General features: G+C 43.0%; 1 protein-coding gene across 1 annotated transcript in view; it reads left to right on the forward strand.

Annotated features, from left to right (window-relative positions):
- Positions 1 to 10,099: 10,099 nt before the first annotated feature.
- The window catches only part of BIN3 (bridging integrator 3), a 168,088-nt gene continuing 150,335 nt past the window's right edge, over positions 10,100 to 27,852 (forward strand). The window contains exons 1-2 of the mRNA XM_032952038.2: positions 10,100 to 10,324; positions 24,387 to 24,435. Of these exons, the coding sequence (XP_032807929.1) occupies positions 10,317 to 10,324; positions 24,387 to 24,435 (57 nt within the window). The 5' untranslated portion in view covers positions 10,100 to 10,316. The remainder of the gene's footprint in view (positions 10,325 to 24,386; positions 24,436 to 27,852) is intronic.

The following is a 27,852-nucleotide window of genomic DNA, read 5'->3' on the forward strand; positions in this document are numbered from 1 at the left end:
ATCTGGCAACCAAATTTCGTTACACATCAGCACTGGGGAGTCACCGTTTCGTCGTGTACCTTGCTGGCCTTAACAGGAGCTCTATTGCAGCGCCTGTGCCCTATCATCTGTTCGGCTAAATGGAGACTCGTTGTCTTGATTAACAAAGAGGCGATTAGTAAACCGCGCGATCTCTGCAGCCGTGAGCACCGGTGCTACTTCATATCGATACGCGGAATGTAACCTCCACAGTAAGGCCATAGCCATGGAGTCAACATTGGGGGGGACCTAATCTTCCAGGGGGTCTGGGGGTCCACCCCCCAAAAAAAATAATCTAAATTTGAAAACGAATTTCCTGCCTAAAATATTTAAAAATTCACTAACACATAGGATGGAGTTTTTTTTTTTTACAATAATGTCTAATAGTGTATTGTATTACATTGCTCTGTTTTTGTTACCTTTTCTTGTTTCATTGTATGTAATGGCAGAGATTAGGGATTAATAAAGTACAACCATAACCACAATAATATAAACAGAAATCTATTTGATAGCAATATATTGGGGGGGGGGACAATTTGAGCATATTTGAATATTCGGGGGGATGTGTCCCCCCCCCCCCCATATATATTATAATAACGGCCTTGCTCCACAGGGTCATCGTGGTCCCGGGATCTTCCAGGTCGTTTGAACTTTGAACGAGCGCAAGTACGAGTTGGTTAAGTGTGGCGATATTGGCACCGAATACAAAGTACGCGTGCCTATCTCGTACCAACAAACAGGCTCTGCTCCGTAGGGAGGAGCAGTGGGGCAGCGATTAGCGCATTGTGCTTGGCACCCAGCGATGTAAGTTTGACTTCCAGCCGTTGCGACACATCGTCAGTGAGTGGGGCGTGATATCCGAAACCGGACCCGTGGCTTCCGCTAGGTCGACTGAGCCTCAAATGAGTATCCGGCGTGGGGTGTAAACACGAGCGCTTGGGGCTTTGGTTCTATCCTCCTCGTGGAACGTTCCAGCCTTAATACGCGCTCACAAAGCACTTGCCCCAACGATCTTTTTGTGTGAGTGTCTTTGTACATTATATTGGGGAGCGGTGACACAGCGGTTAGCGTGCTGCGCAATGAACCACGACCACCCGAGTTCGATTCCCACTCACGGCCAACACCGGCGACGATTATCTGAACCGGTTCTGGGCCTCCCCTAGGACGACTCAGCCTCAAATGAGCACCTGGTGCGATGCGTAAACATCGCCACGTGGGAGACAAAGGCGGCCGGGCGTGGTGTTGGCTTACCCACTCCCTCGTGTGCCGTTCCGCGCCTTTATAGGTGCTCGTTCGCAGCACTTGCCCCCAACGGCCTGTTAAGGCTACACGGAGAATCTTTGTCTTTGTACATTACATGAGCAGACCTTGGCGGTTAGGTCTAAATGTAGGACGGCCGGTCCGCCCACAGAAGGCAAAGGGGAGTTCGGGCCTGTGTTGCCCTAAAACGCCCACGCACCTTCTTCCGATGACACATGTGTGGTGGTCACGCTGTAAACACACACACACACCCTACACAGTACCTACCAGAGCGGGGTCATTGATAACCCTGACCAAGACCCCGCCTGAGGGGTGGAGGCTGTGGAGTGTGTGTGTGTGATCCCCCAGAACCCTGCCCCTAGGCAGAAAGCGGGATAAACAAACACAGATCGGTCGGACTACCTGTGGCCAGAACCCCTCCTGAGGGGAGGGGGCTGTGGGGGATCTGTGATCCCTCAGAACCTCGTCCCTCGGTGGGGAATCGTATAAAAGGCTGGCTCCTGAGAGCAGAGCTCAGTTCGCCTCAAGCCGAAGTCGAGGAGCCACCTGGAGAAGATACCCTGGACCCCAAGCCCCCACGTCCTTCTAAGGGCCGGGGCTCAGTGCGGTACCAGAGGTCGAGAGGCTAGGACCCTGAGGTTCCCTCAGCCCGACGTCCTTCTGAGGGCCGGGTCTGGAAGGGCCAGTGGTCAGAGACCCACCGGTGTCAGCGGTGGGTCAGCCTCCTTAGCTCCAGCCAGCCTCCTTAGCTCCAGCCAGCCGGAGGGCTATAGGAGTAGGTCAGTGGCTAGGATAGATAGCCCGGAGGCTGTAGCTCCACAGGTTGTGGGTGGAAGGGGCCATTACCCCTTCATGTTAAGTCCTAGTGAGTGTTGTTAAAGATATAAATAAAACGTGTTGCTTCCTACTACGACTCCGTCTCCATACACGACTACTACACATGCATCACGTACACTCTCGCCTCTTTCCAGCACGCTACTTGCTTGCTACAGTTATGTGCACGTGTGTGCGTTATTCCACGACGTTCGCCACGCACCGTAAGCTAAGTCGACGCATTTGCCCACGTGTGCAGTGGGTTGGCAGGAGCTATTAAAAGCAACATCCTTTTGCATTACTCAAGCACGTGGAGATATTGTACCGGTTGTGTGAAGTGGAAGAGACTTGTATATGTGTTTACTATGTGGTGCACTTTATCGAAAATGATCATCATAATGTTGTTATGCGTGTTCACACGTACATACACGCGCCTCGTGATTCACACCGATTGCCCACGTATATACATATTTATAACTGGATTTAATTCACGTAACACTAAGCAACATTTGCCACAGAATGACAGTCATGTCACCAGCGTCTGTAGCAGATTGGGTGCACTTTAAGGGCCACATTAAGTGTTGAGGGCACATTAAGTGTTGAAGGCTCGTTGGCAGGTCACGAGACAGACCCAAATGTTATGGGTTAGCTGACTGATATGACTGGTAGATGCACCATCTGTGCTCTCAGCTGTTCCCAACTTTCCGTGTTTAGCTGCCCGTTGCTCTGATCATCGTTGTGAGCATCGCTCCTCTGCTCCTCCAATGTTGCTTGAGAATGGCGTCCTTCTACTGCCCTGTAGTGACCTTCATGAGCTTCCTCCACACTGGCCAATCTTAATGCCACTCGTACCAGTCATCGACAGGTCCACTCAGTTCCAAGTCGTCTCGCATGAGCAAATCTCCCAATGTAGCCCACGCAATGCCCATATAGCCCCCTCTATCCGGTCAAACAGAAGCTTCTCGGTAATCTGGAATAAATGACCCAGCCAATACAACCTCACCTGCCGGAGGAGCTCATTGACCAGACTTTGCAAAGCTCTTTCGAAGATGTGAGCTGCTCATTTTCCAGCCTGGTTCAACCAAGGCTGTATCATTCGCACACACCAGCCTGAATGTTGTAAGATGACACAGGTGTTCTTGCAAAGAGGTCCACGGTTCGCAAGCACAGCGACGAGAGGACATAACTGTGTCCCATGGTCCCAAGAAGTTTTAATGAGCTCATATAAGGCAGCCTGCACACAATTGTCACCTTAACTCAAAAGTTGTATTGGGAGGTAATTTCCGCTCGGCGCTTTACTTCGTCTCGGACTTTGGATCATTGTTCGCACATTTGAAGGTGGCACATAAGCCAGTCACTCGCAGAGGGTGACCACAATATTCACATACAGTGAGTGAAAAAAGTATTTGATCCCCTGCTGATTTTGTACGTTTGCCCACTGACAAAGAAATGATCAGTCTATAATTTTAATGGTAGGTTTATTTTAACAGTGAGAGAGAATAACAACAACAAAATCTAGAAAAACGCATGTCAAAAATGTTATAAATTGATTTCCATTTTAATGAGGGAAATAAGTATTTGACCCCATCTCAATCAGAAATATTTCTGGCTCCCAGGTGTCTTTTATACAGGTAACGAGCTGAGATTAGGAGCACACTCTTAAAGGGAGTGATCCTAATCTCAGCTTGTTACCTGTATAAAAGACACCTGTCCACAGAAGCAATCAATCAGATTCCAAACTCTCCACCATGGCCAAAACAAAAGAGCTCTCCAAGGATGTCAGGGACAAGATTGTAGACCTACACAAGGCTGGAATGGGCTACAAGACCATTGCCAAGCAGCTTGGTGAGAAGGTGACAACAGTTGGTGCGATTATTCGCAAATGGAAGAAACACAAAAGAACTGTCAATCTCCCTCGGCCTGGGGCTCCATGCAAGATCTCACCTCGTAGAGTTGCAATGGTCATGAGAACGGTGAGGAATCAGGCCAGAACTACACGGGAGGATATTGTCAATGATCTCAAGGCAGCTGAGACCATAGTCACCAAGAAAACAATTGGTAACACACTATGCCATGAAGGACTGAAATCCTGCAGCGCCCGCAAGGTCCCCCTGCTCAAGAAAGCACGTATACATGCCCGTCTGAAGTTTTCCAATGAACATCTGAATGATTCAGAGGACAACTGGGTGAAAGTGTTGTGGTCAGATGAGACGAAAATGGAGCTCTTTGGCATCAACTCAACTCGCCGTATTTGGAGGAGGAGGAATGCTGCCTATGACCCCAAGAACACCATCCCCACCATCAAACATGGATGTGGAAACATTGTGCTTTGGGGGAGTTTTTCTGCTAAAGGGACAGGACAACTTCACAGCATCAAAGGGACGATGGACGGGGCCATGTATCGTCAAATCTTGGGTGAGAACCTCCTTCCCTCAGCAAGGGCATTGAAAATGGGTCGTGGATGGGTATTCCAGCATGACAATGACCCAAAACACACGGCCAAGGCAACAAAGGAGTGGCTCAAGAAGAAGCACATTAAGGTCCTGGAGTGGCCTAGCCAGTCTCCAGACCTTAATCCCATAGAAAATCTGTGGAGGGAGCTGAAGGTTCGAGTTGCCAAACGTCAGCCTCGAAACCTTAATGACTTGGAGAAGATCTGCAAAGAGGAGTGGGACAAAATCCCTCCTGAGATGTGTGCAAACCTGGTGGCCAACTACAAGAAACGTCTGACCTCTGTGATTGCCAACAAGGGTGTTGCCACCAAGTACTAAGTCATGTTTTGCAGAGGGGTCAAATACTTATTTCCCTCATTAAAATGCAAATAAATTTTATAACATTTTTGACATGCGTTTTTCTGGATTTTGTTGTTGTTATTCTGTCTATCACTGTTCACATAAACCTACCATTAAAATTATAGACTGATCATTTCTTTGTCAGTGGGCAAATGTACAAAATCAGCAGGGGATCAAATACTTTTTTCACTCACTGTATATACACACAAACATACATACATCATGGCGTGCATAGTAATGTTAGCAAACACAAATAAAAAGGCAATCAAATAAATTGCTGCAATTTATTGCCGAGTTTCTGCAAACTTTGAAAAACGCATTTATATGCCCAATAATTTCCGATCAAATATGACATTGCAAGGAAATATCCTGATACAGCTTTGCTATGACTTATTTTCACGAACGATGGTGATTATTAACACATTTTGGCGTCCTCTGGTCTAACACCGTTTGAGACGAGGCTCAAAAGAAAGCTGTCTCTGGTGTGGACCAATCAGTTTCAAGGATAATGCATATATTTTCAGAGTATGTTTTTTGTTTGCATTCTGACCACAAGCATTGTGGTTAATGCAGACATGATTCCTTGTAAAAGGTTTCAGTTTGGTGTTTTAAGATCTTAACACCTGTTTTGTTGCTAGAAAAAAGGGGAAAAAACCTATTATCATATTTTGGTACTGGCAAAGGAGATACCATGATGTACCTGCATATGATATCTAACGTATCTAATAAGCTCACCTTTCTGTCTCGCCATGCAACCCAAAGTATTGCACGTAGAAGTGTATAATAGTATCAATTTAGCGAAGCATTTGGGCCATTCACTTTATGGAGTCTGCCTGCAAAATAAATTCATTAAATGTATGAATGTATGTTTAGTCTCCTTGGCACACTCTGCACGTATAATAATCATAAAAATACCTTTAGACGACCAATACTTCTGTAGATTAATAATAATTATCCAAGTTTGTAGAGCCCAGCACTCGAGATTTGTATAAGTGTTAATATATAAGGAATTGCATGTGTATAATAAACACTTATACTCCATTCTGTTGCACATCAGGGACTCGTGGCTGTAAAAATTGCCCTGTAATGGATTCAAGATTAAAATTACACCCCAAGATTTAAATGAGCACATTTTGTTCAGTATTCTATGGCTACACACACTGCACCGAATAAATGCGCTCGCAAGTTTCTCGAGCAGTGGTTACTGTTATAATTAAATATACTGTAATAAGCTTTTGCTGAGAGCAATGAGGCATTTCACATTATACCATCTTAGCGAGTTTCATAGGCACTGCGTTTATCAAGTATATCTGCACACCACATATTTGAGCCGTCATTCTACAGTATTTAGTATACTGCCAGTGTTCATAATGTACTACAATTAAACCATTTTTATTTGACCAGATAAGGCCCACTGAACAATATAGCTTTTTTTGCAGAAGCGACTCGGCACAAATGATAGCTCAACAAAGTGGTTTATCACGTTGATATTTTATAGCAGCCAAATACTGTAAACACATGCTGATTCTAATTGTGGAGGGAAAAGCGGAGGACCCGGAGAAAAATCCACGTGACCACAGTGAGAACATGCAAACTTCAAATATACAGGCGTCAGGGTCGGGATAGAACCCATAACATCCTGTATACAAGGCAAGGGAGTTAACATATCGTCATATGTCAATAAAACTGAGATGTGGCATCAATGTGCGTGTGTGCAGCATGCCCTAACACCCATCGTACATACAATATGGCAATATTCAGCTCAATCTGCAGCTATTTTACAATTGCATGGCACAGTGCCTGAAAAATGCAATTCATAATGAATTGCACGTTAATTACTTTTAGAAAATGTTCTTTGTAAATTGAATTATCACAGCAGAGCCTCAGAGAGCAAACAGACACCGTGTGGAATTGTAAAGTACATAATGCCAGTGTCTTGGTATTGTGTGGATTGTATAGGTTCTCTAGGCCCCAAAAACAGCCCATAATTTGAAAATACCATCCAAGTGAAAGTCTGTGAACATATCATTATCAGCCATGGTCAATCCATTTCTGAAATTTACATAAATTATTCACAAGACCATGAGAAACAGAATCATTGTTCACGAAGATCATGAGGGTGCTTTGGTGGTGAGATGTTAACGACCTTGCCTGGTATAGAGGATGCGTGGGTTCAATCCCGACCCTGACGCCCGTATATTTTGAGTTTGCATGTTCCCTTGGTCATGTACATTTTTCTTCGGGTCCTCCGGTTTTTCCCCACACATTTACAAACACGCCTTTAGAGTATTTGGCTGCTATACATTGCCACATGATAAGCCACTTTGTTGAGCTATCATTTATGGCCAGATTGCCGATGAAAAAAATATCTGTACGATATAGTTCAGTGGGCCTTACCTGGTGTAAAAAAAAAATTGAGTCAACAACCACGTGAGCAGGCAAGGGCTGAGGTAAGGTTTCTCTCACATCAAATGTGTACACTGTAAAAGCCTCCAGCCATGCCTCGGTGGTTTCCACCACACCGGAGTTGCAATCCAGAGGTCGTCGGTTCGATCTCTCGGCGCCGAAGTTGCAACGAGAGCCCTTTTAACTACTTTTACCCAGCTCTGTCCACCCAACAGCATAAATGGGGGAACCATTTAGTCCATCAGCAAAGCGCGCCACATGTGCTGGGATGATGTGTGGGTGCACCCACCGACGTCCGGCCAGTGTTTGCGCAACCAGCAACGGCGTAAGCGAGCGATTCCATGGCCGCACTCCTCCACATACAGTGAAGGAAAAAAAAGTATTTGATCCCCTGCTGATTTTGTACGTTTGCCCACTGACAAAGCAATGATCAGTCTATAATTTTAATGGTAGGTTTATTTGAACAGTGATAGACAGAATAACAACAACAAAAATCCAGAAAAACGCATGTCAAAAATTGTATAAATTGATTTGCATTTTAATGAGGGCAATAAGTATTTGACCCCCTCTCAATCAGAAAGATTTCTGGCTCCCAGGTGTCTTTTATACAGGTAACGAGCTGAGAGTAGGAGCACACTCTGAAAAGGAGTGCTCCTAATCTCAGCTTGTTACCTGTATAAAAGACACCTGTCCACAGAAGCAATCAATCAATCAGATTCCAAACTCTCCACCATGGCCAAGACCAAAGAGCTCTCCAAGGATGTCAGGGACAAGATTGTAGACCTACACAAGGCTGGAATGGGCTACACGACCATTGCCAAGCAGCTTGGTGAGAAGGTGACAACAGTTGGTGCGATTATTCGCAAATTGAAGAAACACAAAAGAACTGTCAATCTCCCTCGGCCTGGGGCTCCATGCAAGATCTCACCTCGTGGAGTTGCAATGATCATTTCTTTGTCAGTGGGCAAACGTACAAAATCAGTAGGGGATCAAATACTTTTTTCCCTCACTGTATGTGTTTTACTGTGTACGGTATACATGTATATCCATACCTGTCAACCCCTTATCGGTGTCTACCTTATTACAGACCAATTCAGACCTTATTGGTCACCCCGTGCCCTTATAAATCTCAACGTTCATCCCACAAAGTCACATTACAAGGAAGGAATGCATATCGAACGTTAATCTGTTTACAATTGTAAACGCCATTAGTGCAAGTGTATGGGATATAGCATATGTGAATGAATGTGGCAATTACAAGACGATAAGACTAATTATTATAAATTACGCTGGAATCCTAAAATTAATATGCTGCATACATCTCCCAACTGCACCCAAATACATGGATCTGATTTACTGACTCGTTAACCGTAAATATGCGGCACAATAATATCCACTTAAGTCAGACACTTCCAATATACAAGCTCATTATTTGTACTGTGTTATTTATAATTATGCAATTACAAGTAACACGTGCTTTTCCGGAGTATACTTTGAACTTTTCCACCTGTATTTTAAAGCAAGAGTTGTGGTTGCGTCTTATAATCCGGTACGCGTGCGTCCGTGCGCATGACCCAACGTTACTTTGTAATTGACACTCGGCCGTCTTCCTTTCCGGTGCGTCTTATAATCCGGGTAATTACGATAGGAACGACAACCTATAACGACCAGACACTTCCATATATAACCATTGATTTCATCTTACACACGTGTTTGAGAAGCGTATGTAAGCATGCGTCTTAGTCCAGTCAGTCCATGAGTTTAGACCAGATATTGGACAACGTGTGGCATGCAGAGCTTTTAGGGGTTCCAACTTCTTTATGCGGCCAATAAGTGATTTAATGATGTATGTTGAACTTTTTTCGCACCGTACGTAGCCAACCGTGCCATTTTAAATGAGTGGGGTAAACAAATAATACCTCTCATTAGTCGTATAAACAATGAGGTACCAAGATTATAATCTTGATACATTATTGGCATAAAGGATCGCATAGATCGGCACGACTTCACGTCTTTCTACCCAAGGTGGTACCCATTTCCTCTCTGGCCTATGGACTAAGCATATGCTTGTGAATTCAGCACATTCGTCAATAACACTGCCATAAAATGAACATAATAGACGTTTCGGACAATGTCCCTTATTCTTCGTCTTTTGAATGGATTCATAGCAGCATATGAAATATGTAATTGTCCCTTAAAGATTTAATTGTCCTTTATTACACAGCAGAGGGATAAAGTAAGTCCACTGCCCGAGACGTCACCTATTATATTTATGTATTTCTGTGAGGGCAGCGTTACTGACCCATATATTCACCGTGCTGTTATTAGTGAAGCATTGTCAACGCAGTATCGCAAACATGTTTTTTGTTGCAGTTGTGAATGTATCACGTGTCAACACAGTAGTGGATTGACCATGGCTGCTGCTGCTGATGATGATGAACCAGGCCGCATCTACAAAATAAGCTAATTGCTCAGTGGGCTTTAACAGGTAAGACAAAAAAAATAGTTTTGTTTCAGTTGTATAAAGGCACTCCTTACCATGCTTGAGTATTTTTGTTGTAACGTTTTGACCCTGTGCCCCTTACTGGAGACATCGGTGTGTGGGGGGAAAAAAAGAGCTTTGTGGCTCATCGGATTCCTCCGGTCACAAACAAAACCCCATTCTGTGTGTTGTGAGAGAGGAAAAACACCACAAAAAAAACACACACACACACAAAACGCCACCCCCAACACCAAGAATCACGAATCTGCACGGCACCGAACGCGCGGCTTGTCGCGCCCCGAGGCGTGCGAATCCTCGGGTCACCCAATCGAGTTCCGCCGCCGCCCCCCCTTCGTTGTCTTGTTGTGAGGAGGAAGAGTACCGCCGCCTGAGTCGTCGTGGACGGGAGAGACTTTTACGTGTAGGCGAGTCCATGCTACGGGCCGTTTTTTTTTGTTTGTTCTGAAACCTCGTACGAAAACAAACCAACAACAACAAATCCCCCCACTCGCTGGGGGAGACGGTCACCTCGGCGGGCGACAGCCATGAGTTGGTGAGTCGCGCGTTGTTAGAACCAGCAGCAGACCGACAAACTTCGCCCGAGTTGTTGTTGTTGCTGTTGTCGTCCTTCAGGGTTTTCGCTTCAACGTGTGCCGTCCTCATTCGGTGCGATTTGTTCTGTGGCGAAGAGAGCGAGCGAGAGAGAGAGAGAAACACCGGGAGTTGAGTGAATGCGGTGGTGGTGGTGGCGGGGGCGTTTATTGAGAGGCGTGGGAGGCGACCTTAAAAAGACGCCAAACTCGGCTCCGTTTGGATAATCGCAGCGCGCATTTAGACGCGGAAACTACGAGAGCGGTCTTCCACCACGACGCTCACGGGTTCCCTCCACCCCAAGCCGACATCCACTGCGCAGACCGTGATGCACAAAACAGACCCTGACGGCGTTCCGTAATCACGACGCCCAATGATGATGGCCCCGTCCACACATACTGAAGAAGACATCGCAGCGATTGCCACTCCAGCTGCCCCCTTGACGCGGTTATCTGCTGGCCTGACACCTGCACGTTACATTTTTAGTTGATGCTATATGCATCTGCATCAGCTGTACGTAAGAGACTGTGCCCCTTTATCACTACCCACACGACAGAACGTACAACGACGCCAATTATGATGGCCCCTGTCCACAAATTGGAAGGAGACAACGCAGCGATGCCACTCCAACTACTCCCGACGCGGTTATCCGCTGGCTTGAACCACCTGAATGTGACATTGTTAGTTGGTGCTCTGCCGTCTTGCAGCATCAGGCGCCCGTCATACGAGAGAAGAACGAATTCGATGGCTGTGCTGCGACACCACCAGCCGTGCGGACCCCGTGTATTGGATGCTCCTTGTGACCGAGAGCAGTGGTTCTTTAAAAAAACAAAAAAATCCGATATAAACTCTTGTTGCAGCAGCAGCAGCTCTTTCTCCTATGTCAGCAGTTCTCCCGCTGTATCTGTTCCACCTGATGACGGTCGCTTGTGTTGCGATCGAAACGTCGTGAATTATTTTATTTTATACCTACGTGACTTTACCGAAAGAACCAGAGAGTATGGATCCCTGCAGTCACGAAAACTTAAAATCACGGATTGGTTCTTAAAACCTTTACTTGCAGCCCTGCTGCGGCCCTTTGCATATCTGGCAACACGTACGGTTTAACCCCGTATTCTTGTGCAGGGAAATTGAGTTTTCAGGTCCACATGGCGTACAGCCGTTTTAATATGGGCAAACATTTTTTTTGTCTATTTGTTTGTGTTTCTCCCTTGTGATGGGACTTGGTAGGATGAACGTTGAGATTTTTAAGGGCACGGGGTGACCAATAATGTCTGAACTGGTCTGTCATAAGGTAGGCACTGATAAGGGGTTGACAGGTTTGCCTTTGGTTCTCAAACTTTAACAAGAAATGTAGAATGTTAATAAACACAGGTTTGATGAATGACTTGGTGGTCCGCGCTTAATTTGTGTTTCGATGATTTTACCTTCTAAAACAATCTGGCATGTCTCGCATCCCCAGGAAGGGCATCTCGCACCCCAAGAGGGTGCGTGCACCCCAGGTTAAGAACCACTGGTCTCGGTAATATAATGGTTCCTTTTTCTTCTGTCGTATATGGCTGATATATGGCAGAGCAGCAACTAACAATGTCACATTCAGGTGGTCAATCCAATAGATAACCACGTCAGGGGTAGCTGGAGTTGTATCGCTGCAATGCCTCTTTCGTATTTGTGGCTCGGGGCATCATTGGGTCGTTATGTGTTGTTACGGTCTGTTGTGGATGCCCGCAGTCACACACGACGACTTGAGAGCTTTTTTTCCCCATTTGTGCATCAGCTATCATCTGAATACACTGTCATGGTGTGTGCAGTGGATACGGTTTAGGGTGGACCGTGAGCTTCGTGGAACATCAAACCCTGCGTTGGGTCTTTCACGAGGTTTTTGTGAGTTTTTTTTGTTAAACTCTAGTCATCTTTGGTGCCTGCACTTTGGTAACTATGATAGCGCCCCCCCCCCCCCTCAGCGCCACGCATGGCACTGATATCTCTGTAGGCATGCATGAGTTCGTGCAACGTATCGATCACACACTAAGAAGAAGAATTATCTCCATTTCGGGTGTGCTCATTGCCTTTGGCCGCTACTCTATGGGGGTGCCATGGTAGCGAGATGTGAACTCCCTCGCCTGGTATACAGGAGATTCGATCCCGACCCTGACACCTGTATATTTAGAGTTTGCATGTCTATCTCCCCGTGGTCGCTTGGATTTTTCTCCCGGTCCTCCGTTTTTTTCCCTCCATTTAGAAACGTGAATTTAGAGAATGTGGATGCTGTAAATTTCCACTTGATAAGCCAGTTCGTTGAGCTATAATTTGCGGCCAGGTCGCTTCTGAAAAAAAGCTACGTAGCTCAGTGGGCCTTACCTGGAAAATAAAAAGTAGTTCATAGCCTAGACTGCTGACCATCATTTCTGCTATCAATGACGTGGTCTCACCAAGCCCACTTATCATTCACAATAAAAAACAGCCCACAATATGCACTGCACTAGCTTAAAAGAAAATACCCAACCATTGTTGGAAAGTACTCTCGCTGATAACTGTTGGAAGGAGGAAAATCGGCCAGTTATTTCCCGGAGGCAGTTTTGTCTTAGAGCTAAAAAAGATAGGTTACAACTTAAACTATGGCAGGTGCTGCGGGCGTTGTTCGAAAATCTAGAAATGAAATGACACAGAATGGCGGCACTTGCTGCGAATTGACCAGAACTCCACGTGTTGGCATGTCTCTCAGATAACCCCTATATGATGCTCATTCTTGCAGTGTAATGACACACCATGAGAAAGAATATAGGACGCTACTGAGCCCAATATTAGTTGATTATCCTGTACGGTATCCATTCTGCAGTCTGCACCTCCCCTGAAAATCTTTGGCGGCGGAGGGGGGTATCCCCCACAGGTTGAGAACTTCTGACAATACCGAATACGTACCACATAGCATTGATACCAATTAATAGTATTAATATTTAGAGGTTATACATATGTCGATTGTTTTATTCATGTTCGTGTGTTTATGTACAATATTGTGCTAAATTTGTGATGTTTTCATCATTAGCCATGATCAATACACTCATGGATGAAGGCCTCCTCAATCTGTGTAATTAAAAATAACGTTCTAGATGTGTGTATATTACCAACTGTGACACTCGGATCAGAAAGAAGAACATTGACAATGGGAAAAAGTATAAGAATTGAGCAGTGCATGTTTGAAATTACACTGAGAGATAGGCTACATAATGTATGGATTAGAGAACATACCCACGTTAGGGATATAATATCAACTGTTCAGAAAAGTAAGTGTGTTTGGAGGTTGAGACTACTGAGAAAGTTGCAACCAAAGGAGGGAACGTGCCCAAGAGGACGTCCATGATGGAGATGGAGTGATAAAATCAGCTCATGTGGAAGTGTTAGATGGATTGTTCCATTGCAAGACTGTGAGATGGTGATTGCCTGGGAAAGCTTTAGTCCAGCAGTGGTGGGTAGATCATGATTGATGATGACCAAGTATCTCTTATGATTTATATGTACAAAGTGTTAAGGATTGTAGTGTTATGCGTTTACTTAGTAATAAGTAATGTCCTGTATTTACTTTGGAAGTAGTCACTTAATCCCAAGACTTTTTGTCATGAGGGTTCATCTAGGGATGTTCAGCTTATTTTTAGACAATTCAGAGTGTGGGAGAAAACTGGAGTGCCCAGAGAAAATAAAAATCGGCAAGTTCTATGAAGGAACACTCCTCTCTTCATCATATATCTCCTGCAGTAACCTCTCATATCCTTGAATACAGTAAATATTTTTCGATCGCATGAGTTCCCACTCCTGTGGGGTGTCTGGAGATGTGGTTGCATTTTGTAAATTATTTATATGGTGGGCACCACAGTGCCAAGATGTTAACTCCCTCTCCTTGTATATAGGAGGTCGTGGGTTCGATCCCGACCCTTGACACGTGCGTTTAGAGTATTTGGCTGCTATACATTTTCACGTAATAAGGCACTCCATTGAGCTATCATTTGTAACCAGGTCGTTTCTGAAAAATAGCTTTGGGGCCGTCCATAAATGATGTCACGCGATTTTGGACGATTTTTGACCCCCCCCCTCGTCACACGGCGTCACAAAAAGTCAGCCCCCCCCCATCAAATATGACGTCACAAAGCTCTGACCCCCCAAAAAATAAAACATGCTTCAAATCTCTTTAAACTATTGTCATTGTAGTGCGTATTTAATGTGGCACTGCATTCTGATTTTGTAGGAGAAAACATTGATTAAGAAGTATATTTAATTAAGTAGAACGTGTTGTCTATATTTATTTAAAGTTGCGGATTGTGATGTCATGTCACATTTCTCAACCCCCCCATGTCACATCGTCACAAATGTCTGACCCCCCCCCCACCACCTCTCGGTGCGTGACGTCATTTATGGACGGCCCCTATATGTCTCCGTTGGCCTTACCTGGTAAAAATATATATATACACAGCGTTCTATTTAACGAAGTTAATATCCAGTGATATCTTTTATAGGCATATGATTACCACAGCTATGGAGGTAATTAAGTTTCTGAGGTGATTATTTTCAGTATAAGATGTTTGAAATATTGATGTGTTATATAGTTGCAGTCATAGGACCTGTCTGCACCAACAAATGAATAACTTTTATTTTTTATATTTTAACGACCCTACACCACCATCATACTTCCAAAGTAAATACACTGCTGACACCTTTCAGTATACAAGTTCAGTTATGCTTGACTATTGAGTAACATAAATATTCCACAAGAGAGATTAAGTTTAAGAAACAGCTGTTTGATACCTTTATCATGTGTTTGGGATTGGATATAGTGTAGTCTTATCACTTAAATACCCGTTTTACACTGGCACATTAATTGTTTTTTTTTCTATTCAGAGCCGTGACTAAATTGACACAGTGTCTCACCAAACATCTGAATCCACCTTGCGGCCCAGCAGGGCCAGGGCTAATAACGCATCAATGACTTGTCACTGCGCATCTCGGTATCGCACATTACGTGTGGCGTCAGCATCATGGCCCTGCTTCTGCAGTCGAAAAATTACCTCCACCTCCTGACTTGTTATGGCTTGGCTTGGCACAGCCTTGGCGTGGCTCCGATGTACTAGTGGAAAAGGGTTAAACAAATTAAAAGCTTTTCCTTGCTCCACTGAGCAATGGGGTGGTATTCTTTTCCACTGGCAGATAAGGACCAGTGGTAAAATAAGTGCACCCCATGCCACTTTTCCACGGTAGGGACATTCAGTCCAATGAACAATGTTGATTGCTATAAAAGTGGCACTAGGTTTATAATCCCTGGATGGACGATGGGCCGAATTTTTTAAAGATGGTGTCCAAGAACCCATAGACAATTCCTATAGGTCAATAATGTGCATTGGCCAGTAATTATTTTTTTTTAAAGTTACAATATTATTGCAGCTTTTTTTCTCTCGTATAGTTAGCAGGGTGTGTTATTCTTGGACTGTAAAAATCTAACTGAAATTGCAGCCTAAGTATAAAGAGTTGGATGTTGGAGGCAAGGTTAATGTATTTCCATGGTGGTATAAAGGTCAGGGGTTTGATCCCGACCCTGATGCCTGCTGTATATTTGGAGTTTTCATGTTCTGATTGTGGTGGTGTGGATTTTTTCTCCAGGTCCTCCTGGTTTTTCCTCCACATTTAGAAAATGCGTTTAGATTATTTCGATTATTTGCTTGCTATCAATTTCCACACGATAAGCCAATTCGTTGAGCTATCATTTGTGGCCGAGTTGCTTCTGAAAAAGAAGCTAATAGCCTCAGTGGGTTTTACCTGGTAAAATAAAAAATAGTTTGTTCCTAAACTTTGCACTCCGATCGTGTTTTTATATTGTTTGTTGTAACTTTCTGATTCGCCCCTTATGGACATATGTGAAATAGTGTTATAGGTCATCAGATTCCTCCAGTATAATAATATACATTTTGCTTCTGATTTCACTTTATGGGTCCAAGACCTGCAGAGAAACACAACAACGCAACAAAACAAGAAGCTTCAGGCCTTCGAATATTTGGTGCATATTTGAGGTCGTTAGTAATTTAATGATTGGGACTTGGAAATTTTCACATGGAAATTCAGAGCAGGAAATAGGAAAGGATCATAAATTAAATCAAGAAGAGGAGGTTGTGATAGGTCCGAGCGCGTGTGCAGCGTCACCAAAACGAAATGTCCATTGAGAACTGGGCCTCATGACTCAAAAAGACAAGCCCTCACTGGTTTAGGCTTCACGTAGTGACAATCACAGGTGTGCCCTGACAGCAAGATTAGTTATGAGTGCGTCAATTCAATTTATTTTGCAATGATTACAGTTATAGCTTAATGTAACTGCTGGTCCTGGGCATGGTCACCTTCCGTTGCCTTATAATGTTGGCACAAGTGCTCAAAAGCCCTGGTAGTGAATGAAGGTAGCTATCAATTACTTTATGACAATATATAAAACGGGACAACAAAGTAGCATGTTTTTTCATGCATGCCAATGTATTAATATTTTGAGCTTTTTTTTTTTTTTAAATTGTCTCTTGATTTAACTTTTTTTACTGAATCAATTTTAAACTGCCGTATTCAGCTCCAGAGCCAATTCATCTTCAGTTCCAGAGGCAGAACAGACCATCGCCTCTGATCATTTCGATCACTTTTGCACTTTATTCTTGGCAATGTGATCTCCCAATAGTGCCATTAGTTGCACACTGAAATGTGACCAGTGTAATAATCCAGCTTGTAAATCAGCATTGTTTGAAGTACTCTATAGTGTACGAGATATATAAACAGTTATCATCAGCCTTTGCCTATCCACTGCTGAATGAAGACCATCTGTGCCGTCTCCTCCTTCCCTCATGGTTCTGCAAAGCAACAATACATCTCACTCCTGCACATGAGCTGACCTCATGGCTCCATCTCCAGAACATTTTGATTTGCCTATATATATGCAATACAGTTGTTTTGAGGTTTTTTTCTCGATTCCTCTACTTTTATATCCATAATAGAGTTTTTTTGGGTTAGATCGTGTAAATATAAATGTGTCGTTAAACCGGCCACCACCCGACACAGCCAATTAGTAAGGTTTGTCACGTAAACAAAGCATGCCAATTCATTACTCGTACCGGTGTGTTGGAGGGAGTACTTTTATATCACATCATATTAACACTTTTGTACTTTTATATCGCATCATTTAAGTAAATTACGAATTATTATAACCAGGTGAGAGCTCATTGCTAACCCAAATGGAGCAGAGCTCGGGATAACGTTTTTTTTTCCATATTTTCCCCTTTTAGAATATGAAATAATTTCCCCTGATGCTGCACTTCTGCCATCACCATTAATCCGTGACTGGAACCGAGTGTTAAAATGGGACGCCGTGTAATTTTGTAAGCGTTTGTATTAGCTTAAACACATACCATATGCACGTGCGTGTGCTCTCCTTTTCAAAGGTCCCTTCGTGTTTTGGCGTCACATTTTTGGTCGTAACATCCGCCTCGCAATTGGAAGGGAAAAAAACCGAAATGTCACTTTTACATTTTCGTCTCCGCTGGGGAATTTTTTTTCTGGGCACCCAAGTCACAAGAATCACAACCAACATCACACGCATGACGAAAAAAAACCACTTCCCTTTCCAATATCCCTTCCTGTTTAAGGGGCAGTTTAATATTAGCTCACATCCGTACAGTTTAAAATTTGAAAGCGTTTGTGTAAAAAAAAAAGTTGTTTGCCTTTTCCAGCTTCACCAATTTTCCACTCACGGTATTGTTTTATCTGCATTATTTCATATTGTCATTTAAGTGAAAAAAGATCTCTGGTTTATTTGAAAGAATTATGATTCTGTAAACAAGGAAGGATGACACCTATGGTGTATTTGAAACGTACTGCATTTACTGCAAAAAGAGTGTATTCTAATTGTCCCTTGATTAAATGAGAGCCATGCAAGATAAATTAATTCACTTGCAAGGGAGATCTAAGTGTCTGGGTAAAAATGGAATCGTATACTTTCTACATTGTTATGTATTTGGAGTGTTTAAGTTAAATATCCGGGCTTTGACAGTGATAATTGACCTTGACCTGCACATGTTGTTAAAGGCTCTTTAGTAATCACTTCAGAGCAAACTCAACGCGTCGGTAAACCCACAAAATGCAATTTGCCCAAAAGTATATGCTTAGCTAATAAAAGATTAACTTATCCTCGCACTTCTCACTCTTTTTTTAGTTGCTAAAAATGTAACAGGTTTTTTTTGTACGGAAATATTCAAGTGAACCGTTTGAAATAACACTTGTTTATTCCTTTTCACGAGGGGGAAAAAATAACCAAAGAAACCACAAAAAACGTTCACGAAATGTCAAATGGCACGGCTAAGCCATGCATGCTACAATATAGTGCACAGCCAGAAATGGCTTTGAAATTCCCAGTGTGATTCAGCACTTGTAGGTGTGATTATTATTAACCACGCCACGTTTAAAATATGAAACCGTTCTGTGTGACTCACGCTCGCAGTGTTTGGAAACATTCGACAAAAACAGTTTTTTTGTGAACGCGTTGTTTAATCAACGCTTTGTACATTAGGACATACCTATATAGTGCAATAAAATTGGGTCATTTACCACGTGTACAGTAATTTAAGAAATACACAATGTTGGGCATGAAGAGAAGTTTAACATTTCAAGATTAAAACCAATTTAACTGACCTGATTGTAGGCTTCTGTAGGAGCCCATTATTTTCACGTAATAAGCTAATGGCAGGTGCATCTTGTAGTGATTGCTGTATACAGCCAAGCCGGTCGAACCAGTGATGGCCCTGTTCAAGTAAGTTTGGAGTTTTCCCTCCATTAGTGGCTACAGCTGTTAGTCGAAATTCCACATTCTGATCGTGGGGGGGTGGGGGGCAGTTTCTCCATTGGATAAAATGGGGGTGCCAGGTTTTCTATAGGATAGCCAGGCTTATTTGCACGAACTGGTTACTCATTTTAACAACCTCTAAGGGATGATGGGTTGAGTTGACACCTCCCCCTCTCGTTGGGTTTGAACTTGCGAGTTCCTCTTACACAGTGCCATCCAGTGCCAACCCAGTGCGATATCTTCCTCGCCTGGTATGCAGGAGGCCAGGGGTTCGATCCAGACCCTGATGCCTGCATATTTGAAGTTTTCATGTTCTCCCCATGGCCGTGTGGATTTTTTTCTCCGAGTTCTCCGGGTTTTCCCTTGACATTTAAAAACATGCATTTAGATTATTTGGCTGCTATAAATTTCCACATGATACGCCACTTCGTTGAGCTATCATTTGTGGCCAGGTCGCTTCTGGAAAATAAGCTAATAGTGGGTTTTACCTGGTAAAATAAGAATCGTTTATTGTAATAAAAGAAAATGTGATTTGCTTACCTTTTCTATACTTTGCACTCCGATCGTGTTTTTGTATTGTTTGTTGTTGTAACTTTCTGACCCGCCCCTACTGGACATCCTCCAGTATAAATAAAGATTCTAATTCTGTTATCTGTGGCACAACGATTAGGGCACTGCGTTTTTCCTGATGTGACCGGAGTTCGATTCCTAGCCATGGCTAAAATCATTGGCAAGCGATCCTTCTCCCCCCCTCCTTCTCAACATCTCGTCCTGATCACCATGGTGAAGTGTGATTTTACAACCCCCACGATTGGCACAACTTCCAGAGGATTCATCCAGCAGTGAATTAGTAAAGGGCCATAACTTATTATTTTTACTTGTATAGAAATTGTCATTTAAAGTTCGTCATGCTCTTTGGTGTTCATCATAGTCCATTGTATTTGTGATTTAAAGAGATTGTTTTCCATGGAACCGTAAACCTTGTTGATTTTGGTAATATTTATCCGGACTATATTGTTCCATCAAATTAATAGGCCTCTGTTTGAGGCTTATGATAAGTGTCGGGAAAGAAGGATTGTACATAGAGACGCCTCTACTTACGAACGAGTTAGGTTCCAGAGGTCTGTTCATAAGTCGAATTGTTCGTAAGTCCAACTTTACTCTTGTCGATTCCAAACATGTTGTGCAGCATGTACACTTCACTGGTTCTTCACATTCTGCAGATGTAGATGCCACCACCGCCATCCATTGCGCGGCGTTTGAACAAACGACTCGGTCCGAACAGGCTTGTTCATATCTCTGAATGTTTGTAAGTCGAGTGTTCGTAAGTAGAGGAGTTTCTGTACTAATTTGTTCCGGCCTTCTAAATTTGGTTGAACATAGTATGGATTAGACGAAAGAGTTTGTCTGGTAGAAACAGCCTTCATGTGGTTGGCAGAATGAAGGAGTGAAGTTCGTGGGAACAGTAACCATGGTATGGTAGTAGCGATAGAAGAGTGATAGAGAGGCGATCGACCACCAGTGTAAATACTGTAAACTAAATCTAAACCATAAAATTGTTTATTGGTGGCTGCTCTGATGCCCTATTCGTGTAGCGTAAGAGAATGGATCCCCATAACTCTCGTGTGAAAACTTAATTTCATTGGAATTTCTTCGTTCTATTACCTCATTCTTTCAAGAATTAGCTCATAGGTGTTCACTTGCGCTGTCAGTGTCATGCGTGTTTTTTGTCGGGATTTAAGGTCACATTTTCTCAGTTTAAAAAAGGGAATGACCAAAGAAGACTAAAGTGAAACCACAAACTTTTTCGTGAACAGCTGTTCACGGTGTTCGTTGCCCATTTAGGAATTTGCAGAAGTGCTCATAACCTTTAGCCGTAATTTTATTATTTATGACAGAAATGTTATTGGGAAGTTGATATCAACATTGAAAACTGACAGTTCTGGCAGTCAATGGTTAAATATAATAATTCTGCATAATAAAGGTTTTTGAGTTAGATCGCGTTTATTTATAAATGTGTCGTAACCCTCCACCACCCGACACGGCCAATCAGCAAAAAAAGTGTCACGTTGACAAAAGACAAATAATTCACTACTTCAGCCCACCGGTGTGTTGAAGAGTTAATCCACATTTACAGTTTGAGTACGACGTTTCGCTGGTAAATACATCCAGCATCATCGGGCAATTCGCCAGAATGGTAAAGCCCTCGCTTGCTCCCGGTTTTTGGTCGCGAAAGCCTACGTGTTAAACATAATAATTCTGCTTTGCTTTCTATGGTGGAGATTTAGTAATGTATCCCTTTTGGCGGTTCCGCATTTCTTCACAGTAAGGACAAGCTTTTGGAGAGCAGAGGCTCAGAGGTTAGCGCACTTTGCGACAAGATCAGTGACCCGAGTTCGATTCCCACTCACGGCCAACACCAGCGACGTTTATCTGAACCGGTCCTGGGCCTCCCCTAGGTCGACTCAGGATCTAATGAGTACCTGGTGTTGTGTGTAAACATTGCCTTTCGGGAGACAAAGGCGGCCGGTGTGGTGCTGGCCACCCACCTCCACGTGTGTCATGCCGGCCTTCATAGGTGCCCGCTAACTGCACTTGCCCCAAAGGTCTGTTAAGGCTATATGGAGGGGGGGGGGTATCTGTCTTTGTGTGCTTTTGTGCAATGTTGCTGTTCATGACTGAAGATTTGAAGATAATATAAAGGTGGGATCGGTTGAGTTTAGTGTAAAGCGGTTGTTTTTGTATTATGAGGTTCTCAACTGTTGTCTTGACTAAGTAGTGAACCTGTACGTGATACTTCATTGAAAACCCAACAATAATTGTGCCCGTCATAATATCAGTCACGTACCTCACTTAACCAGGTGAAGACCCATTGAGACATGCGGTCGGATTGATGTATTGTACCTCTCTGCCAAGATTCAGTAGAAAATGGCCAAATTGCTGCAATGTGCTATGGAATAGGTGGATTCTGCCAATATGAATTAGTCCATTCTCTCATTTAATAGAAATAGGAAATGAAGATACAATACGTGGGTTTAAACAATTGTAACAATTACACATTGCATACAAGTGAAGTCATGAATAGAAAGATGTAGTTTACATTTTGCTATGAATACCTGTGTGGTGTAATTGCAGTTGACTTGTAATAGTTTTTTACATAATTTAGAAACAAAGTTTTTGCACGTATATATTTAAAACAATCCTGTCATCATCATTGGTAAGCAACTGGTAATCGTTAACTGTCTAATCATATATATTTTTTCCCGCAATTGTCTTTGCACTCGTCCATTGATAATTGTACACATTTTTAAAAGGGTCGTTTTATATTCGCATGTTAACAAGAAGTGCAATTTTAATAAAAAGTGCCATGCAGTTCGTTACTGGAGAAATTTGAGTGCTATATATACTTGCACGAGGGTGACTCATTTGATTCAATTCCATGTGACTGGCAAATGTCAATTAATGGTGAAAATACCAGATAAATTGAACCACAAATGTATACGTGTGAACTATTTCCATAATTTTTATTTTGCTCATTTAATGTCTTGATTTGTGCCCAAGTCGCATATCTTAGTGTTATACAGTGACCAAATCAGTGGGTTTGTCATATGCATTTGTAAGTTCACATGAACCGCTCATGAACTCTTCTGCAAGCAGAGATATTGTATTTGTATTCTTAACAATAAATTATATAAGAAGCGGAAAAGGTCAATTCCACTGTAGCCCACTCTGTAGGTCCCTTGTTATTGCTTTAAAGCGTCGTTATTCACGGGAGAAACTGCTACCCGAGGATCACAAGAACAACGGGTCGTGTGTTAGAATTAAGGCTGAGCCATTCTCCTAACTAGATGCGGATGATCACACACCGCTCGAGATTGAGTATTCCATTATGTGATCGACTATAAGCTGACAGCCAGTGGCTTGACTCAACTAAACTCATTTGCAGCTGCCTCTCTATTAACCCCAATCCAATGTCAATAGTGCTCGTGAAAAATTCAATGTCTAAATGCACAACCTATTTGGATCATCTGTATAAAACAGCAAGTGATTGTGGTTATCTATGCTAAGGTTAGGAAGCTCAATAAAGTCATTTATCTATTTTAAGTATGTCCTTAAATTACTTTGGCGATGCTGCACCCTCCCCTCTCCCCCATGACTCCTTTGGTATTTTCCATAATAGATGTTTTTTGGGGTGCAGATCGCATAAATACAGGATGCTTCAAAAAAATGTTAACACTTCCGAGAATTTGCTACAATACCACAATCAATGTGCCTCCGGGCTCAGAAAACCACCCGGAGAAGATTCCAGGCATGTGTTAACAATGATGGCGAACAAGTGAAGACTCTTTGACTTTTTGAAGCTAATAACATACATTTGTTATCATGTTACAGTGTATTATCTGTTCTTTTCCCTTTAAAAACGATAGTTCTACTTAAGTGGTTACATTTTTTGAAGCACCCTTTATGAATGTTAAACCCGCCACCACCTGACATAATCACTGGGTAAGATTTGTCACGTAAACAAAACATGCCAATTCGTTACTAGTTCAGCACACCGGTCCTGTGGAGAGTAAGCACCAACTTACTTGAATTGTGAATGTCGTGAGTTTTAACGACACATTGATATTGGTCACGAAAGCCTTCGTGTTTTAACACGGTGTTTGTTTGCGTAATTTTTTTTTACCATTCCTGATAAGTATTCACTGCTAAATGGGACTTCTAACACATGTGCGTTGTTGCCTGAGCAGCGTGCATTGAGTTCCCGCTGCAGTGCGCATGCCCATGGCTCTTTGCTCCCCTTTGGTCATCCCCTCGTCTGTGTTTCCCTTTTCTGTGCACATCGGTGTGGATCGGTAATGCCCCCAGCAGTGATTCTATCTTGCATGCAACTATGTTAACATATTTATTACTTGAAATGCTGTAAGAAAATTTTCAAATAAAATGTAAACTGATGACTATTTTAGCCAATATCAATTTCATCACTGTTGGTAAAAGCCCATCGTTTGCATCATTGACGATGTTCTTTGGCTGGAGGCATTTTAAGTGTGGTGTGTTATTGACTTAACATTCTAATAAATACTGCCAGCTTCGTTCCAGCATTTTTGCACAATATAAAACTTTGTATATATTTTTTTTGCAGAACATTGATTACATTTTTATTCTTTAAATGCAGGAACCCATTTAAGGCCCAAGAACCCAAAAGGCCTGTCGTGTCAAAAACTGTAAGTACCTCGACATTTTATGCATTTTCTGTTGCATTTTCCCCTTGTATGTATGTACATTGAACTTGTTTAGCATCGTACGTAGCTAACCGTGCTAAATTGGAGGTGCGGGGGGGAAGGGCAGCAAACTGAACAACAAAAGCACACGTCTCTATTGTTCACACGATTTGCTTTACTTAAGCTTGTGTTAGCCATTTGACTGGCCGAGATACATTACGGTGCTATACATTAAATAATATAACGCTTTTAAATTGTCTTAACAACACGTGGCGTCAAGTACATTGCATAAGTAACTCGTAGCAGCCACTTTAGGTGCAAGCCTTGGCTTATTGGAGCCTTCGCCCGACCTCGGATTGCTTGGTACCTTTCGGCTGAAAAAGGTGCACGCCATTTGCTCTGCTAAGTGAATCCAGATGTGTGCACGTTTACGCGTCCGTGTGCCAGCACCAACTTACAAGAGCGTCTGAAGAGCCCTTCCAAGTGGCACAGGTGTTGTTAGCCTCAGAATTTACACTTTAAAAAGAGCTTTGGAGTGTGCAGTTTCTTGGCAGCATCTGTGAAGTTTTGCAATGGGTGTTTTTTTTTTGTATTCAAAGCATTGCAACCCACCTGACCTGTGCGTAATGTAGAGAAACAGCTTGGCTTTTGCATCCTTCTGAACTATGTAAATTACTTTTGGAGCTACGTGCTGACATTTAAGCACAGGTTATGCAATGGCCCTTGCGTCTGCTGGGTGCAACTCAAATAGATTTCTTTTTTTTTTTACAAGAGCCCCGGTAAAAGGCACGAACCGTAATAAGGGAGGGGTGGGGTTCCAGAAATTCTGCGAACTGAAGTCTGAACTCGGTGCTCTTGGGGTCTGGGAAGGGGAGAAGATTGGGCTCACTGCCCCACTCATGTAGTAGGGACTGCGAGCAGTGGGAGTGTGCGGGGTTTATATGGGCAAGGGAAGAGGAACACAATTGAATGGAAAAAGGGGTGGTGGTGGGGGGAGGATGCACATTACAAAATCTTCCAAGTAAAATAACCTACACGCGCCGAGTGAACGTATCGTCGGTATAAGTCCCGCAGAGCAGTTATTCAACTCCTGTCTATCCCCGGGGTGGGATACCCCACACGCCCGTTCATTCCCCCCGACATCCATGCATGCGCACCTTATGTTTGGCTCTGTAGGAGATTCACCTCGCCGCTGTGATGTTAAATACCACGCCTGGTATGCAGGAGTTCGTGGGTTCGATCTCAACCCTGACGCCTGTATATTTGGAGTTTGCATGTTCTCCCCGTGGTTGTGTTGATTTTTCTCCGGGTCCTCCAGTTTTTTCCTCCACATGTAGAAACATGCATTTAGATTATTTAGGCTATTTTGTTATTATAAATGTCCAAATGATGAGCCACTTTGTTGCGCTATTATTTGTGTCCAGGTCGCTTTTGAAAAATAAGTTAATAGCTCAGTGGGCTTTGTCTGGTAGGATGGGGATGGTTCAGTTGTTTGTGTTTGGGTGCTTTGTTTTATCTTTCTTGTACTTTGCACTGCTATCATGTTTTTGTAGTGTTTGTTTTTGGAACCCGTACCCCTACTGGAGACATCTGTGAAAAAGAGATGTTTAGCTCCGGATTCCTCCAGTATACATCTATATTCTGGTTCTGAGCGACATCATCGCACATAACGCATGATGACGTCACTGCCGTGCCTTGCACTTGGGTGAGCGGCAGCCAGCCAGACAGGAATCCATCCAGGTTATCCATCCAGAATGTTTTTTTTTTCTCCTACAGTATGAAACCTGTGGAAATACTATAACAGTGTATGAGCAAGGTTACCGGTTACAACTCTGAAGCAAGAAAAATATTACACACAACACTATTGTGCATCAAGCGATACTTAAAAACAATCTTATTCAAATTAACAAAGTACAATACAACTTCCTAACTACAAACAACCATTTATTGAAATTAAAACATGTGCAACTGCAAAAAAGAAATGTAATACTGGAATCAAATTTAAATGAAAACTATTTGTAGTTGGTGCTGTAATTGCATGCACTTAAGCTTCCGAAATGTTTACGTTCATATTTGCAGTCATTGATTCAAACTGTGAAATGTGATTTGATCATGATGGGAACGATTATAATTGAGGCATTACACCTATGCTGTTTGTGTTGGTAATTATTTTGTATTTACTTTTTGGGGCTTGACAGATGGCTTTTGAGATAAGCCTCAGATTGCCAGGGTTTGCTTATGGCATGAACAACCCTTTTAACTACAGTTTTACTCCCTTGCCCTAAATGGATGTACAATCGTTAGGATTTAATTATTGCCCATTTCTACATCCAATCAGTGATATTGATCGACTTTGATTCTCTTTTTATCTTCTTCCCTTATTTTAACTCTTATTCTATACAATTTCACTGTCTTATTTCTAAAAACAAAATCACTACTAATTGATACGGTTTATGTCTGGACTTGGCCATTAATTTAACCAGGCGTGTGTGGGTATTTCTAAATACCCGTAGCGTCGTAGTTGTACGACCGGTTTCAAGACGCAAAGCTAAGACGCGCGCTCATCTCCGTCACTTCCTACAGATGATGTAAATTCACATCACGGTGGAGAACTAATCCAAAGGAGACACCACAAACCTACTTCAATAGGTGTGCCTTCAATACGCCTCTCACAACAGCCACAAGACAGCACCTCTCTTAACTCTAAACCTGAAATTAACTTTTCATTGTATCATTAAATCTATTCTTTCTAATTCCTCCCCTAGTTGCCTTGAAGCCTCTAATTACATTTCACGGAATTGCGCTTGCTCTTGTCAGGTTCTGGAAGCTAAGCAGGCGTGGAGACTGGGTAGGGCTTGGATTGTTTGCTACCTTTCATAAGAAGGCATTGCAGTCAGCTGCGGAGATATGTTGTCAGCAGAGATCTGCTCCTTGTGCCTTTATTGCTTTCAGCAGAGGAACAGTGCAGCAGAAATCAGTGTCACACTCGACTGTGCTCCAACGTCTATGCTTCCTGCCTTCACAAACCCGCACTAAGCAGCGTGATGAAATACGGTAAAATATTCCCGACAACCTGCACAGAGTGGAGAGGCACTCATTTAGCAGTAGCGTATCAAAAACGGGCTGTATGTGTTGATTCGAATCTAACACTGGCAGATGACTGAGCGACGCAACTGACATTTGTGGAGTGAGCGTCTGTATTGCAGCAGTACCACCTTAATGTTGCTGCTGAATTTCTGGCTTCTGTCCATTTAAAATAAGTCAGCACTCGTGTATGACAGCGTTTCTCCAGCACACTTTCGGGCAAGTTCCTGGTGGTGACTTGTACTTGCTTGCAATTCTTTGGCAATACAGCAGCAGCAGTGGTCATGGCCCGGGTAGGCCTTACCTGGTAAAATAAACAATAGTTTAATAAATTGG

Source organism: Petromyzon marinus, chromosome 11, assembly GCF_048934315.1.
Source record: "Petromyzon marinus isolate PM22_M1 ecotype Great Lakes invasive population chromosome 11, UKy_Petmar_22M1.pri1.0, whole genome shotgun sequence".
NCBI lineage: Eukaryota > Metazoa > Chordata > Hyperoartia > Petromyzontiformes > Petromyzontidae > Petromyzon > Petromyzon marinus.